General features: G+C 38.8%; 1 protein-coding gene across 7 annotated transcripts in view; it reads right to left on the bottom strand.

The window, feature by feature from the left end:
• Nucleotides 1-8,738: 8,738 nt before the first annotated feature.
• Nucleotides 8,739-16,170, bottom strand: part of MPDZ (multiple PDZ domain crumbs cell polarity complex component) — a 159,710-nt gene continuing 152,278 nt past the window's right edge. For all 7 annotated transcript variants that reach the window (XM_053656298.1, XM_053656300.1, XM_053656299.1 and 4 more), the window contains 6 exons: nt 15,463-15,506; nt 14,487-14,609; nt 12,786-12,890; nt 12,112-12,224; nt 11,201-11,324; nt 8,739-9,374 (listed from right to left, as the gene is read on the bottom strand). In XM_053656298.1, the coding sequence (XP_053512273.1) occupies nt 9,228-9,374; nt 11,201-11,324; nt 12,112-12,224; nt 12,786-12,890; nt 14,487-14,609; nt 15,463-15,506 (656 nt within the window). In that variant the 3' untranslated portion in view covers nt 8,739-9,227. The remainder of the gene's footprint in view (nt 9,375-11,200; nt 11,325-12,111; nt 12,225-12,785; nt 12,891-14,486; nt 14,610-15,462; nt 15,507-16,170) is intronic.

The following is a 16,170-nucleotide window of genomic DNA, read 5'->3' on the forward strand; positions in this document are numbered from 1 at the left end:
AAAAAGACTTTCCAGGAAAAGGTAAGTGCACGTAAAACATGGAAGGCAGTATATGCAAATCATGTCTGGGAACATGCAGACAGGAAGCAGCCCACATTTAACTTTCATTTATGATGGTAGAAATATTATCAGAATAGGTTTCTTCTAAACCAACTTTTCCCCTTCTTCATTCCTTTCTTCTACTTTCCTCCATCACTCACATCACCACAGACACCAAAACTCCTGCCCCAATATTATTTTCAGTGTAGTAAAAGAACCCATAATGTAAATAAAATAAAATGACACAGTGCCATCATCTTTTATAAAATGTGTAGGTCCAAGATACAGTGATGATAAAAATGATCAAAAGATTGTACCTCAGAATGAGTATTGGGTATATTCGTTAATGAATCTATTGTGTGCATTTTAACTTTTTAAATTATTGATTTTAGAGAGAGAAGGGAGGAGAGAGGGAGAAAGATAGATAGATGGATACATCAATTTGTTTTTCCACTTATTTAAGTACTTAATGGTTGATTTTTACGTGCCTCGATTGAGGATCAAACCCATAACCTCGGTGTATCAGGATGATACTCTAACCAACTGAGCTACCTGGCAAGGGCTATTGTGTATGTATTAAAATTATACACCTTAAAATAAATAAAAATATATATCACCTCATAGTTTTGGGGAAATTGGATATATGTTATTCTATTCATTAATAAAGTTGTGGATTAGTAAAAATTTCCAGGGCTCTATACCAGGAACATGATGGCATATATGTTTAGATATTATCGGTCAATTCGATAACTTTTAATCAAAATAGCCATAAATATATGTTTCAGCTACTATGTAATAACAATGATCTGTGCTTTACAACTTTAAAAACACTCACATTCATTAATTATCTTGACTTTCAAAAACAGAGAAGATATCTCCACAAAGAAATACAGGGTCCAGCACAAATAACACCCCCATTTTTTTACAAAAATTTTTATCACAAAATCATGAGCATGTAATTCTGTAACATTACACCGTCACACTCGAGCACACTGTACGACATTTAAGACTATAAATTCCACACCCATAGCGTTACCTTCCCAACCACACTCCAGCAGGTGTCGCTGCTGCCGGGCCCCGCGTATGCAGAGGAACTAAGCATCTGGCCCTCGGACAGAAGAGGTTCACGGCTGCAATCACATTTCTTCCTCCTTCAAATTTGAAACATTTTCTGCAATCCCATTCAAAGGTTTTAGAAACAAAATTTCTAGTCTGTTCAGTATTCAGAATCCCCATCTGAAAAGTTAAGGTACTATTAGTGACTGTTCTTTTTTTCATTTTCAAGTTGAAAAGTAGGCAACCTCTCAAAGTAGCAACATCATAAGGGTATCATAAAAAATTAGCTCCATGGTCATAAAGGAAAACCCCTTCTAGAAAACTGTTTAATTACCAAACTAATTTCTTTTTTGTTCACTCCCTTTTGAGAAGGGCTTCTACTTAAAAAAGAAGGATGAAAGTAAAATTTATCCTAATTTAACACAGAGAACTGGGGAGACTGTATGGGTGATGGTTATTGTACAATTTCCCATTTACTTTTAAAACTACATATTGAGCTTATTATGCAAGCACTGGGGTTTTTTGATTGACTATGAAACCTCCTAGTAGGTTTAATAACTCCCATTCCAAGTCTATCTTATTTAAAAAATTAAGGCACATTCACTTCACCAACCAATGAGATTCTGCAGTTCTCAGTTCTGCTGGAATCAATTTTGCCTCCCATTCTAGTAGAAATTGAGGAAATTCCTAGAATGAGACAGAAAGAGGACACTTAAAAGTTCATTATTAAAGGCGGGATGTAAATTAACACCAGGGATAGCACACTCAAGGTCATCTCCACAGTTCCACTATGTGGACCATCACAGCCCTTAAATTATGCTGACTTTACTATAACAATATTTCTGCCATTTATCAAGCATCACCACATGCAGATTCTTCATCTCATTTGATATTAATGGAGCTGTGAGAAAGATTTTCTCAATCCCATTTTACAGTCAAGGAGACAGAGACCCAGAGAGGTCAGCTGCCTTCTAGTGGAGCCAAGCCAGGGTACAAACCCAGGGCCCTGAGATGCAGGAGCTCATGCTGTTCACACCACATTTCAGAAAAATCCAGAGTTCCTTTAGCGTAAGGCATTAATCAGCTATCACTTCCATTCATGCAAGGGAGTCCACATGCATGTCAAGACTTCATTACATAAATACCAGTAATGTGCATAAAGGAAAATCTTCAGAAAAAAAATTAGTGAATAGAAAGAACTATAGGTTCCTATAAATAAATGTAAATGAATGGGATGAAAATAATTCCCCTAGTTTTAGTCCTTCAAATAACAGTAAAAGTTGTAAATAAGAATTTAAACACAAGGTTTATTTATTAACCCTGAGATTAAAGCAGAAAGGATGAAGAAATTCTATGTTCCCTACCCTTCAAACACAAGTTAACTTTTTACAAAAATGAGCCAGCATCTTCCATCACAAAATGAACACCTGCACCAGATCTTTTTCTTGAGGGAAACTGTCTGAAAAAGAACATTTAACTTCTCCTTTCTTTTTAAAATCTTAAGTAACAAACCTAAGAAAAATAACAGTCGTGTGGAACAAATACTAGAAAGAATTTAAAATCACCCTCCAGCTAAAACGAGAGGTTGCTGGTTGTGCCTTCACCATCATAGGGAACCAAGGGCACAAAAGGGAGTCCACAGAAATTTGGATTCCCTAGGAAAGGATCTCATGAACTTTCAAAAAGTTCAGTGACATCTCTGAAGTATCTGTAGCGAAAACACATTATCTATATGCTACATTACAGCAACATATTTTCTAGAGTGATTAAGAACTTAACAAGTTTATGAATACCTGAGTGATAATTGGCCACTTCAGTTTGTTCCTAAGAAATCAAATTAACTTATGTATGATTCTATTACAATGTACCTTTTCAACTGTATAAAAATGTAAACTTACGTACTTCCTTATTGGTTTGTTAAGAAGTTTTTCCTAATGGGACCGACACATTTTAATTTTCACAGAAAGGACAAAAACCATAATAATAATAATGATTCGTTTTTAAAATCAGGTATTTATTTCATTTAACTTACAGAATTGTGGTTTCTCCCTTTAAAACATTGGGATGCTCAGCTGTTTTGTGTACTGTGTTGGTACACACCTGTGGGTTTTCACCCGGTGTGCCGCAAGAACTTTGAACACATGCAGTGCCTGACTGTTTAGTCAGGGGCACTGACCTCTTCTCCCTTAGACTGTCGAATAAAAAAGTGACAACACCCAACACAATAGCCAGCCGTCTGTTGTGAACAAATTGAAATCATACCTAATTTCTTGTCAGACTGGCCAAAAATATTTTGCTGTGCTGCAGAATTTTAATGATTAGTGTATGCGTGCCATAAGATGAAAAAGGTTAAGAACTATTGCCTTACGCAAACTTGTCTGGAGCCGGTGAATGAACATATTTTATACTCAGTTGAGAGATTTTTATCAGTACACTTAAAGGCAGCAGGGTGCATAATTAGGTATGCCTGCCATCTGCGTAGCCCTCCAGGTGCAAGAAGCATTAGCTTTATTTAATATTACCACAACATTAATTTTACTCCATTAATTTATGTCATTTCTCCTTTATTTCAAACTCAGATTGCCAAAACTAAGGCACTGAAGGAGTTGCCCAACTCTGGTTTTAAGTGAAAGCCTTATAAACAAAACCGTGAACAACCACATTAACTAAGAACACGGTAAAGAACAGACATTGATCAGCTTGGATTCACCTTTTCAAAGACTCTGCAAACAAAACCTTTCTGATTTTGGTATAATAGAGTTTTTCCAAAGAGAGAGTATATCACCTGGTCATTTTAGGAAGCATTGACAAGGCGCTAGAAAATACGGAGTTGCGTAATGAAGAAAGGACGCTATTTCAGCTCCTCTAAGCCCAGGGAAGAGTCTGCATGGAGTCCTTAGCACCCTTCTAACATGTGCAGTCTTCCTTCATGACAAAGTTCTGATCCTTGTTGGGCAGCAGTGTCTTCACAGAATTGAAGAACATGACCGTTGCTCGTAGTTACTTCATACTTATGCAAATGTATTTATTTTTGATTTTTACTGTTATTTTTTTAATCCCCACACAAGGATGTTTTTTTTCACATTGATTTTAGGGAGAGAGGAAGTGGGATGGGTGGGGGTGGGGAGAGAGACACTGACCAGTTGCCTCCAGTGCACGCCTACACTGGGGACTGAAGCCACAACCTTTGGTGTGTAGGGTAACGCTCCAACCGGGTACCTGGCCGGGGCATGATTTTTTCTGAATGTATTACTTTTTCACTCACAGTAGTGAGATACAATTCCTCTTTGAAGCACATTTAAGTTAAAAAGTTAATCTATTTTTAAGTAAAATATTTAATAATAATAGAGTTATATAAGGATATGAGAAATACCATGAAAGATGTACACAAAGCAAATGAAATTTTGGCCTATGTTGATTTCCATCTAACTTCTGAAGAAAAAGATATGATCACACAAAAGTGAAAATTGAAGGCAATTGAATAAAACTATTGAGTTTATATTATTCTATCTCTCCCAAGACATAATAGGTACCACAACTACAACCATTTCTTGATGGCTTACCCTGTACATGGTATTAATGCTCTATATACAGTAGTGTAATTTCCAAAGCAAGGTATAAGCAATGTACCTTTGATACCATTCAAAGATAGAATATATTTCAAGGTAGACTCAAGTGAAAAAATCTTGATTTCTACTATATTGATAACAAAAGAAGAGAAAGTATGTTTTCCCAGGGTAACTGTGTCTCTGAAAATATACACACAAGGTGGAGAAGAATGGGGAAGTTAAGAAGAAAAGATGAGAAAGTATTCTCAAACAACACAGCCTTCTGAAAAAATGTCCGAAGTTAAATGAACACGGAGAAGCTCTCTTCTTGAAGCTGCGTGAAACACTCTCGATGGTAGCATTTTCAGAAACTTCAAGACACATTTTCATTGAAAGAATTCTGAGGTCATAGTGATAGATTTTCCTCCTTCTTGACAGAATGCTTTCTAGGGGCCTACTATTGACCTCTCTTTACTTGTCTGGTAAGTATGATTCTTAGACAACCAATATAACACAATTGCTTTCTAGTTTACATAGAAAATGGACGATATGGAGCACCTGTATTTTGAAGGGAAAAACGAAGCTGCAACGTTAAAGTATACAAAAGTCACTCCAGGAACTTTTGCTATGCTTAATTTTCATGCTCTTGCATTTAGAAAGGTCCTCGATGCCAATGCTTCTTTCCTCTTGAGATAACTGAGACCAATCCCTCCTTACAAAAAATCTCTCTTTAGAAAGGAGTAAAGCTAAACATTGATTCCTAATAGACAAAGTTGAGGAACATCTTTGCACAAATCAAATGCATCCCAGAATACTCGCTGCTGACATGAAACAACACACCAGGGCTGCTGAAAGCAGGTGATGATAGTTTTGACATTCCCACACTTAGACCAAAAAAAAAAAAGGAAAAAAAAGCCTACTTACTCCTGTCTCCCTGCAGGCATCCTTTCAACTGCGCCATTCAGTCTGACAAGAGATCTGAAGAGAGGCTCTAAATCACTGCAGAGCATTCATTCCCAGACAATGAGCTGGCTGGCCAGATTGGAAGTGTACACCTCAGCGCAGGGAGGAGCTTCCTTTGCTTCTTCTAATCTATCAAAATCTGCCTTATCAAGTTTGTTTTTTAAAAGACTTTATTCATTAATTTTTAGAGGGGAAGGGGAGGAGAAGAGTGGGAGAGAAACATCAATGTGTGGTTACCTCTTGAGTGCCCCTCACTGGGGACCTGGCCTGCAACCCAGGAATGTGCCCTGACTGGGATTGGAACCAGCAACCCCTTGCTTTGCAGGCCAGCACTCAATCCACTGAGCCACACCAGTCAGGGCTGCTTTATCAAGATTCTTGAAAATAAAACAAACCAATACCCTTCCACCCACCCCGCCAAAAAAAAAACCTTTCTCCTTTGGCTTGTTTTATCCTTCATGACTTTAATCTTTTTAGGTTTCCAACTTAATCTTTGTTCTAGTATGACTGGCTATATACCTCACTGCTACTCCTGCTGTTACATATCAGTCAGTGCTGAAGTTAAACACGTAATCATCATCTTTAGGAGTGGTCACAGAGAACACCAGAAATGCGTGGCATTCTCTATTGTGATACAGTTGTACACACAATTCTATGGGACCAACTGTGGTCAATCCTGTCTTGAGTTGTACAGGACATTAACACTGTGAAGTTCATGTCTTCAATCTCTTTACTCAGGCCCTTTATTCCTTCATTAGATAGAATTCTTTTATTTCTAGAGCAAAATAATATAGGAAGCATAAGCTTTTGCCACTTCTTCCCAAAGCTGATGAATCAATATTCTTTTCCTCTCAATCTTTTTCTTTCTCCCTTCCTGTCACTCCTCCCTCCCTCTCTTCCTTTCACAGGCTTCAGTCTTGTTAATTAATAGAAATTCAGGAGGGGATTTTTCCTCGAGGTGTTTTTTATATTCCTATAGTAGCATTCCACTGTTCCTTTTTTGCATTTAGTATGCAGACTGCAGCTAGCTAACTTAATACCATCAAATTAATCATGATCTATCATTTAATCATTCATATGTTCAACAAAAATGTATAGAGCCTCTATTAGCCGGACACAATGATACCAGCTACAGATTTAAAAATATTTTAAATACTGTATTACATGCAGTTTCCCAGGGCTTCAGAACAAAATGTCACAGACTAGACAATTTATAACAACAGAAACTTATTCTTTCACAGTTCTGGAGGCCAGAAGTTTGAAGTCAGGGTGCAAACAGCCAACCTCTGTCTGAAGACCTTAGAGAAAAACCCTCCCTTGCTTCTTCCAGCTGCTAGTGGCCCCGGCACTTTTTTCTCCCCATGGATTTACATGGATTTTCACTGCAATCCAGTATGACCTCACCTTCACTAGTGTATCTGCAATGAACCTATTTCCAAATAAGGTCCCAGTCTGAGGTTCCTGGTGGATATGAATTTGAGGGGGATGTTATTCAGACTAGTACAGATATCCACCACGCTGTTCTCCCCGGAATACGCCCTCATATTTACTCAAACTTTCATTTGGTTAGTTAACTTCTCTACCTATACCATAGTGTCCTTCGTAAAAATCTTTGCTAGTTAAAACTTACAAAAGAGGGTAGCCCAGCTCCAGTGCCGGGCATACCTTCATGATGGAGGACCCTCAAGTGACGACTAAGAAGGTGGCTGTGTCACTGCATAACGAAATAAACTTTGTTACAGTGAGCACCTCGGTGTACAATGTCTGGTTAAGGGGAGTGTCTTCCCAGTTGCTGCATATGTAGCTTTGTCTATTCATTTTGTACAACTAAGAACCACAGAGTTTTTATTTAAAACAAAAACTAGATACAAGTTTTGAGATAAAACAACCTATCCTTTTACAGATGAGATGAACAAGAAGGAACGCCCATGTTCATAGCTGATTAAGGACGGACTCAGCAGAACCAAGGGTCCCCATCCATGCTCAGTGTTCAGATCAGACTTCTCAGGCTTCTGAATATAAATAACTTGATCGTGACTTTTCCATCTGAGCACACTTCAACTCTGACTACCCTAAAGAACGACTTACAGTATCACTGCACTAACCGCATCTCTGAAAAACAGATCCAGGCAGGAAGGAGACCTTTCTCTTTACAACGCTGCTTGTCTTCTGCTCCACCAGGAGTCTCTGGGTCTTTAGCATCAGTAAACACTCGGGATGTAATGCAGACAATACTGAGCTTTTCATTATCATGTTGTCCAAAGTTCCTCTCATTGTAACTGTGGACACCGCATGTTCAGTTAGACATGATGAAAAACAACTTCAAATTGTAAGCCTTGAACAGTGTAATAGAGCCTTTCACCAGTAAAAAGAACAAACAAAAAACATGTCTGCTTCTTTATTCGTGCACCATGAAACTTCTTTATTCACTTCAATTCTGCATTCACACAGAAGTGCTGTAATAAAATATCTGTACACTACTTCTGTTACAAATATAGATAATATTTAAAGTAACTTTATATATTCTAATGTAGGAGTTTCACGCTCTAAAATGGGAATGAACACATGATAATTTCTCACCAGTTGTCTCAATAAACAGCTCCATCTGTTTCCCTTAGTCTTAAACTATTGTATTATAAGATGTTATTATAAAGCAATGAAATGAAGTTATGTTAATTCCGTTAATTTTTCTATCAATGTTCTAATGGCATACAACCAAAATAATTACTAACACATGGCTTTTTTCCCTGTCGTTGGGATGCGCACTAAGGAGAGCTGACTGCGCAGTGCACTGACACGGCGTTAGCGCTGCGTCAGGGAAAGCCTGTGCTGCGGGTCCACGAGCTCCTGCTCCTGCGCGGCGAGCACAGCTGCTTCCCGGAGAAGCGACGGTCGGTGCAGGGAGGCATCACCGTTTTACCTGCAGAGTCCTGGGAATACTTCTAACAGGTCACAAATGAACATGAACACGGACAGGTGCATGCAATGAGTTCTTTACAACCTCAGGGACACTGCTTTAGACATCTGCTCTTCACACCACACTAGAAACCCACCCAGGAAGAAAATATTTATGTGTATACTAAAGGGGGGAGATGGGACTTTTTATAATAGTCAGAAATTTTAAACACTGAGTATTTTTAAAGATTTTTAATAAATTTTTTTAAGTTAGTAGTAAGGAGAGGGGTGGATTGACAAAATACAAGGCGCTTTTACATGACTTGACATTTTCTTCTTTATTTTATATTTTCATTTTCACCCTACCTTATTGAAGCCATTTCTCCTAGGCTAGCTTTAGAATTCTTTTTTCTTCCTCGCAAACCAGTTCAGCCCATGATAATTTTCACCCACGTTACTGTGAAGTGCCAGGCATCTTCCTGGAGAAAGAACAGTTTAACGACGTGGACAGTCCTACCTTTGGGTGCAGGCTCGCGCTGTGCAAGGAGCGAGGGGACAGGACGCTCCGCTGTCAGGGAGAAGGCTGTGCCCCTGTGAGTGCCACAGGCCTAGCTGGAGTTTTTCCCTACAGTTCTGAAGAGCAAGATGAACACCGCATGGGAGAAGCCTCCCAAAAGACCAGTCCCTTTCTCGTTAGTGTGACATGCAAGTGAGAGGGGGTGAACTTCAGGAGAGAACCACCAGTGTGACAGTGCCTTTCGTCCGCTTCAGGATGGCGACGGCCTCTTCGTGGGTCACCCCTTCCAGGCTCTGCCCATTGACAGCGATGATCTGATCACCCCTTTTCAGACGCCCATCTTCGGAGGCTGCTCCCTGCAATGACCAAGTAGGCCTGTTTACTCCTCAGAAAATGCTGCACAACAGAAAAAGATCTAAACTGGAGCTTAAACTGCTCGGCATGTGCACGCACACTGCTCTCGGGACTCCACGGCCGTTGAGCAATGATGAACACACACAAAGGAGGTCTTTCTCCTAAATGATTTCGGCAATGAAATTCCTATTTGAGAGGGAATGTAGCAGTCAATAGATTAGCTGACTGTTTTTTTGGCTGCTCAGCATAGCAGGTGGGAACCCAAATTAATGAGGAATATTGGGAATTGGCCTAGTAAAGTTGTTTCATAGAATCTAGGATTTCTGATCCTGTAAAGAAGACCTGCGGAAAGCAAAGTAAGGATCAGGCGGGAACAAAAGAAGGTTTGCAGGACAAGGGCGCAAGGTCCCTGAAACCCAAAGGTTTGCAGAAGTGAAAGCCCACATGTATGCCGACAGGGGTGGGGCAAGGCACAGACCCCGCTGATTCTGACACAGATGCTCTCTGTGATTTCATAGAGGCAGCTCAGGCTTGTTGGCTCCGTACTTCCCAAGGGGGTAGATGGAGTCTTCGCGTTCTTTGTGGACCCTAATGATTAAGTTTAAACACAGACATTGCTGTTTAAAAAGAACCCTACCTAAGGCACACTGATGGTAGGCAATTATGCAATTAAATATAAAATTAAAATACAAAAAAGTTAATGAGGAATCCATAATGATGAAATTCTTAAAATATGTTCTAACCAGCATGCCTTAAATAAACTGTTCCAAGGCTGAGGAAATGACTGCATGCCTCTTCTATTCATTGGCAAATGTTGTTTGTATTTTTGGACCGACTAGTGGCTTTTAAAAATCTCATAAATTAAGGCTATAGCTTGACTGCTGTAGATACGGTGCTTTAAATTGGTTAAAAATAATATTTTTTCAAAGTGACAGAATGAAGCTGCCCTTGGTGGGCACTTCATAGAATCACAGCACTAATCTCAAGCCCCTGTATCAAATCTTTTCATAGGTTTGATATATTTTACTGCTTTGGACTGTAAAATTTTGAGATTCTGTACTTCCTCCTGCAGGAAAGTTTGTCCAATTTTGTACTTCCTCAATAATGCCTTAAAATATATAATAATTACACAGGTTTAAATTATTTTAATAGCTTCACCAATGTTGCAATAACTTTGTTCTTATTCTAAACATTCTTAAAATAGAACAGGGTACTGTATAATTACAACTATATACTAAGGGGTTTTCTTTTTTTCAAATAAATCCTGTAACTGCAAATGCTGGTTTGATGTAGGTGATAGAGCTGCTGGATACTCTGCAAATTATTTCCGTTATTATTTCTCTACTTTATTCAATGACGTTAAACTGTAAAATAAATGTTCAATCAGTTAATCTGCATATCCATTTTTTGTACTTTTCTCTTCCTGTTTTATATTTCACAACAGTAAAAGAAAACAACGCACACAGTAAAAAAAATGCCAGCACTTTAGACCATACATATTTAAAATGTTCTATTTTCAAAAGACATTCAATCATACGCCACTTATTTTTTAAAAAATAAAATCAGGCATTAAAGTTCATCAATATTTTTATGTGTATTGTCAAGAATTCCCATGGAATTTCAATTTGAGCCTATTTTCCTTTAAACATAACTAAGCCTCAAATTGGACAAAAATATTTAATGACCTGTTCCTGGAGGGAGCTCCAGAAGAAAATGACCAACTGTTAACCATTTGGTGTTACCTCAGGCCATAAACTAATAAGCCAGCTGCTGACCACTACTAGCGCTTGTTTAGGGGAGAGAGGGTGGTTACAATTTGCAATCTTACCTTCGCAAACACTGTTTTAACATAAATGGGTAAGTCTCCATGAGGGCTGCCATGTCCTCCTACTATACTGAAGCCCAAGCCATCTGGTCCTCGGTCTAGTGAAATAGACTTACACTGAGGAGGTCTACAGCAAAAGAAAGAAAAAAAGTTTTTGGATTTAAAAAAATACATATATTATCATGAACCAGCAAGTCAAGGATTATCTAACACCAACCCAGAACGAGTATCAATGTCTGTGTTACTGATGCGTGTATCACAGGTGTTTTGGCAGGCTTAAATTCTCAGTCGTTGCTCAGTACTTTATATTTACATAATCTAACAAAATTCTACTTAACCTCCCTATTACTCATTTAGGGTTCTCTTAAACTAACATATTCACAACATGTGCTCACTGCATGGAGAAGCTCATTCTTTTCCCAATTTACTTAAAGTCAGAGGTTTAGGGTCCAGAGGACCATCACGGGGTAGCTCATAAACATCAGCACTCCCACACTCAGAGAGGAAAACCAATTATAAATAATGTAAAAGCTGCAACAAATTATTTAAAAACTCCAATACACTCCTCTCTTCTCTTCTTTCTATGTTCTAATTCTTTTGTTCTCAAGTGTTAGATACTTGTGATTTTTTTAATCAAAAAAATGATTCAGTGAGTAGGAAATGTTGGATAAATCGAACTTGCTCCACGTCGCACAGGACAGTGACAGGGAGACTAAGAAGTGCTCGCGAAAACTCAGAGCTGAAAGTGTGCAAAGGGCAGTGACATGTCTGTCTGTCTTTGATAAACTAAATCCATGCCATAATTGTTTAATAGCTTAGAAACACCTGACTTTCATATTTCATACCTCATCTCTTACTAGTTCACCTTTATCTGAGCAGTAGGGGCATACAAACATAATATATGATGAGCTCACCCTAAATCATCCTGAAATATACTGCTTGACGTCAGCCCAGAGAGAGAAAGGCTGGAGCTGGCCGGCTCCTGCTGCTGACCCGTGACCACGCTCACGTCTCCTCCGGCAACCACCTGTGTGCAGGAGACGCACAGGGAGAAAAGGACATGTGCATACGGCTGGGGAAACATCCGTAATTTTCCTTCAAAAGGAGCATTTGGATTAAAACATGTATTTTATTCTCTCCTTAATCATTTCTGTTAACATAATATACAGCCAAAGAGAAAGAAATTTCACAAGGTCCAGAGGCCTCTTCAACTGGCACTAAAAATATTCTCCTAGTTCAATTTATCAAGTTCTTTGATGGTTTTCAAACATGGCCTCACATGCCATTAATTTCTAAAGATCTTTAGAATACAAGCCACTCACACCACTTAAATTCTACAATCGATCCTTCATTGCTAGGCCTGGGCATTTTTCCCCTTCAAGTGTGAAACAATAAATGCACCAGAATAAATGTGACAGAACATGTTTTACTTACGCTCCTGGAACTCTCAGTATAATCAATTATGTTTCAGGGGAATATTAAGTGAAATCATAGCAGGAGATTTAAGAGTTTTTACTGGTTTAACATCAAAGCTCCTGTGTCTTCGAGCTACCTGTATTCTGAATAGTGCTTGGGAGAAAAATCTTACCTGCATTTCAATGGAGCCAGGGGTACTTTTCAGTAAGTTAACTGCCTGGGTGTGAGTCATGCCCTCAGTGGATGTGCCACCAATAGTGACAATCCTGTCCCCAACCTGCAAGGGGGAGAAAGACACAGCCAACTGCTAAAGCAGCCACACGGAGAGGAACACGGAGACCTGAACAATCATTTCCTTTTCTACCATGCACATCACACATGTAGTGCTACCAGCAATGAAAATCGACCTAGGGAAACCACTGATTCCCGTGAGGCTGCAATCGTAAAAAGAAGTTACACACAAATGACTAAGTTCTATAGTCTCTGGGAGGAGGAGAAAATCACTCTTCATTTCTCCTGGGTAAGATGCTGCCTCCTATTAAAAGAAGAAGATACCTGATGTCATTTGGAAACCAGAATTTCTCTGGACGTTATTCTTATGCACATTATATGTGACTCTAAGTCAGGGGTGTGCAAACCGAGATCCAAAGGCCTCATCTGGCCCACTGCTTCTGTTGGTGAATAGAGTTTGCTATGCTTGTCTGGTTGCATTCATGGGGCAGAGCTGAGGAGTTGTAACAGAGAATCCTATGTCCAAAAAAGCCTAGAACAGTTGCCACTTGCTCTATCACAGAAAAGCTGTCCCATCCCTGTGCTGTCTAACAAGCAAGTTTTAAGTGTCAGTCACATATATGATATCAAAGGAGACTGAACCATTCCCAATTTAAAGACTGTTTAAAGTGAGTGAAATAAGCCAGTCATAGAAAGACAAATACCACATGATTTCACTCATATGTGGAATTTAATGAACAAACTGAACTAACAAGCAAATAGAGACAAACTCAGAGACAGAAAGCAGAATGACAGCTATTGATAGCGGGGAAAGGAAGGGGTGGAGGGATTCAGGAAAAAGGACTCATGGACAACAGTGTGGTGACGGCAGTGGGGAGGAGGGTATAAATGGGTTAAATGGAAAAAATACGATAAAAATTTTAAAAAAATAAACTAAGAAGCTGGCCATGTTTCTTGACCATTTTGACACACAAGGCCACACAGATTTTACTCTGTAGAAAATTAGTTAGCTGCTAGCTAGCAAAAATTCCATCACAGTGTTCTCCAGTTGAATAATCCCTCGACTTTGAAGCAAGTTTTATATAGTTTTACAGTTTATGTTACATTTACAAGGTGGAACAAAACTAGTTTTACAGTTGTAGGTATGTCAAACAGTTTATTCTTGAATTTTTATTTATGAATTACTGTATTATTTATTTGTATTACAACTACAAATCTATCTATCCACACCTATATGTTGAACTTCTGCAAAATTGATAAGGCAATGAAACATAATCATCTTCAACTTTATAAAGTTAAATGAGCACTTAAACAAAAATGTGTAAAAAAATTTCCAACTCACACTGTTCTGAAGCACTTTGTTTTAACTTCTATAAGTTTCAAACAAGTAAAACAAGAAAAGAAACTAGAGTTAATCTTCCCACTTCATTTGCTTGAAAATTTGCATACAATAGCAAATTCTCTCTTCTAAAAATTTTCTTCACCTTTTACGCAAAGCAAGGCCAAGGTGTGCTGTGAGTAGATTATCTGATTTAAAAGCAGATAAAAACATTTAAAACCACCTGAAACCTGTGGTCAGATTCAAAGGTTTATCAAAGTTTGCCAATGTGCTGGGGCTACCAGGGCAATTAGATAAACTTACTCTGAGTTTCTGGGTCTGAGCTGCCACTCCATTCGGGTGCATCATGGCGATAAATATGGGGACGTCACCAAGCGGGCTACCCACTCCCCCAGCAATGCTGATTCCCAGTGAATCGGAAGGCCCCTGCCATGGAAGAGAGAGTTGGGCCAATGTGATATTTTTAATTTACCTTTGGTTTCTTTGGCACAATATTCTATGGTTAACTCTGATCCTCTAGGTGGATCAGAGGGTGGAAAATAATGCTCAAAAAAAATCACATTATTTTATTTGATAAAGGCCCTTAGTGTGATTTAGGAAAATAAGCATCTGTAGAAGAAACCATACATGTTAAGTGAAAATCATATCGTGGGGACTGATGAACAGCAGGTAAGCTGATAAAATGAAAAAAGCACAATTTTCTAAATCAGAGGGACTTGTGTTCAAAGCCAGGAAGCCACACTTCCAAACACTGGGACCTGGAACAAGTCCTCTCCTCCCAGACAACCACCAGGTCTTCCCTGACCGAGTGCAGACAACAGTGCCTGTCACAGAGCGCTGCAGTGAGCTTTAAATGAGATAGATGGTGGCAGCACAGTGTCTACATGAGAGCTCAGCACGTAGTAACGGCTCAGTGAGTGTGGCTGCTTTTATTGTCCCTCTTCTACACATCTGTTGGGGAAACCTGCTTCAGGAAGACAGGACATATCTACCAAAAGCAGAGGCTGACTTATTGGTATGAGGTGGGGCAGACTTTGCATGGGCTGAGCTGACGCCAGTCTTGACAAGACAGAGCATGCCAACAGTGACTTGTCAGACAAGGTACTACAAGCAGAAAATTCAGCAAAGACTGCATTGTGCTGTTCTTTCTGTGTTCCATAAGTAATTTTTCAGATGGGACTATGAAAAAGTAAGATAGCTTAGAGAAAAACACGTATGCAGGTGCCTCTAACTTCAACACAATTTTCATTGTTTTCTTTTTCCCAAGTCCCCAAGTTACCTTTTTTATTTCAACTGTTCTTAATCCCTGTATTTCAGATGCTACTATAAAGATGAAAAGAAAAAAATGTGGTTATTAAAGCATTTTTTAATTTTCATTTAGATTTTAGTGAATGTCTGGAGGTGGATGGGACTAAATGGCATATACCCAAATTTTTTTGAGAAGGTTCTCACAGTTGCTGGTACACATGATTACATCTGTCTCACAGAAGAACTCTTTATTTCTCCAGTCAGAAAAACACACACACCACCTCATGTCTTCCTTCTTATTTTAAGCATGATTATCTAACTGTATAATCCACTGTGAGTGAGACGAGGACAGGATGTGTTTTGGACAGAAAGACACATGTGCACAGCTGAGAGGAATAAAGCCATGGGTGCCCTGAAAAGCACTCATGGACGTAAGTGCCTAAATTTCTAAAATATTAGTCATATTGCAAACAGAGAATGCCATATGGCTAGTTTCTTCAATTTGAACAACTTTCAACGAATGCTTCAAGCCAAAACACTCTCTGCATCATGATTTCATGTAATTAAAACACGGGAGGATCATATTAATTTTCTCAATCAAAGGTTTTGCAATTCTCATGGAAAAAGAAGGCTTCACTTAATGGCCTCTTCTGATTTATTGGTGTTACACTAAACTGAGAAAGGAAATAAAAATCAAACACACCAACAGGCCGAGGGATAACAATTCACAGAATCCTGA

This window comes from Artibeus jamaicensis, unplaced genomic scaffold (assembly GCF_021234435.1).
Source record: "Artibeus jamaicensis isolate MK-2021 breed Jamaican fruit bat unplaced genomic scaffold, CSHL_Jam_final scaffold_1964, whole genome shotgun sequence".
Lineage (NCBI taxonomy): Eukaryota > Metazoa > Chordata > Mammalia > Chiroptera > Phyllostomidae > Artibeus > Artibeus jamaicensis.